The sequence below is a fragment of the Cryptomeria japonica genome, chromosome 3, assembly GCF_030272615.1.
Source record: "Cryptomeria japonica chromosome 3, Sugi_1.0, whole genome shotgun sequence".
Taxonomy (NCBI): Eukaryota; Viridiplantae; Streptophyta; class Pinopsida; order Cupressales; family Cupressaceae; genus Cryptomeria; species Cryptomeria japonica.
The window spans coordinates 217937994-217939621 of NC_081407.1; the positions used below are offsets into that span (position 1 = coordinate 217937994).

Genomic DNA, 1628 nt, shown 5'->3' on the forward strand with positions numbered 1-1628 from the left:
AATATAGTTCAATCTATCCACTTTTATCCAAACAAAAAAAAAAAAATTTACATAAAAGATAATCATATAGAAAATTTATAAAAAATTTCATACTGCACATTAATTGGATTATATAAAATTTATAAAAAAATTCAAACTAAACATTAATTGGATTAATAAAATTAGTTGATTTAAGTGGACTTAATATTCTCCTTAATTTAAATCTATTGAATAACAGATATCAGCTTAAAACTGATGCTCTCATATTAAACACATAAATGAATATAGATTTTATACGATATCTAGAGAAGATACAAATGGCCACTAAGTTGCATTAAATTAAATAAAAATTTCAACAGAATAGTCAATCATAAAGTTCAATATACAAATAACCTCAAGCTTTTGTACAGGCAGCTGCGTTATGCCATCAAACATATGATGCGATAGAAATCAAAATTTGAACAAAATAGTCATTTATAAACTTTAATATACAATTAATCTCAAGGTTATAGACAACCAGCTACATTATGACATTAAACATATGGTAAGCGAGACAGAAAAAGATCCATGGCACAGGAAAGAGACTCAAAAAATAAACCCATATACTAACATTATAAGTAGAAACCCTCTTAAAGGACTGACAAAAGATATTAGTAAACTTATGCTTATATACATATCATCCATGCCAAGAAAATATGTGACAAAGCCAGTGACGACAGAAAATACTACCAACACTACAAGACATAAAATAAACCTAAACACACACTCGCTATCATTCTATGGATGCCATAAAAAAAAAGCCATCCTTCCCAACTCATCCCGTACCAGCTAAAAGTTAAACCATACTTATGTACAACACCTAAAAAGTGAAGAAAACGATTACCACCGACCACGAACTAGAGGAAAATAGTCAGAACAAAACATTTTTCCTCGCTTTTCCGGTGGAGGAGAAGCTCTGAAGAGAGGCGTTGAAGAAAGCTTGGCTGTGACGCTTGTAAGCCCAGCTTTCCTAAACACCCAGAACCTCCTGTTGTCATTGGACCAGATTATGCCATTCTCATCTTTATATACCTCAATAGGGGGAAAATCAGAGGCCTTTATCAAACCCTTCTCCATTTGCTGGCAAACCACCATCAAAGACGATGGTTTAGGTATGGCATTCAATAGTGCCTCTAGACTAAAGCCGTTGCTAAAGTCTGGATTTTCATTAATCGAAGAGCTATAGCTCTGGTTGAAGTTCCAGGAAATGGAATCTTGACTAAATCTCACTTCTTGCGGATTCACGTTCACTTCCTCAAAACTCATCTTCCCAGATTATCAAATTCTGCTCTAATTTCCCAAATCGCCTTCGTTGCAGATTAGCAGACCACCCTTGCAAATTTATAGACCCTCGAGAAGGGCGGTTTCTGAAGAGTAAATATGCATCAGTCATTCTTGTCTATCCAAGTTGCTACTTTAATTATTGTACTCTGCTTTGTGTCCAAATGTTATTGCATCGTATTCTGCTTTGTGTCCATTTTGAAAAGAGGAAAGATACATGGTGTACCTGGATATCTCTCGTGACGGTGAGTAGTATTTGTAATATTAAAAAAATCGGTATAATTGTTACTCTTAGGTGTTTTTTAAAATTAAACTGATATAATATCTCT

The 1628-nt window shown here is 33.5% G+C and overlaps 1 protein-coding gene across 1 annotated transcript; it reads right to left on the minus strand.

Annotated features, from left to right (window-relative positions):
• Nucleotides 1-429: 429 nt before the first annotated feature.
• Nucleotides 430-1326, minus strand: LOC131074547 (uncharacterized). Its single transcript, XM_058011186.2, has one exon. It carries the CDS (start codon nucleotides 1282-1284, stop codon nucleotides 859-861), a length of 426 nt encoding a protein of 141 aa, XP_057867169.2. The 5' UTR covers nucleotides 1285-1326; the 3' UTR covers nucleotides 430-858.
• Between the last annotated feature and the right edge of the window lie 302 nt (nucleotides 1327-1628).

Excerpts from the sequence above, each read along its gene's own strand:
- LOC131074547 (XM_058011186.2), bottom strand. The coding sequence starts at position 1,284 with ATGAGTTTTGAGGAAGTGAACGTGAATCCGCAAGAAGTGAGATTTAGT.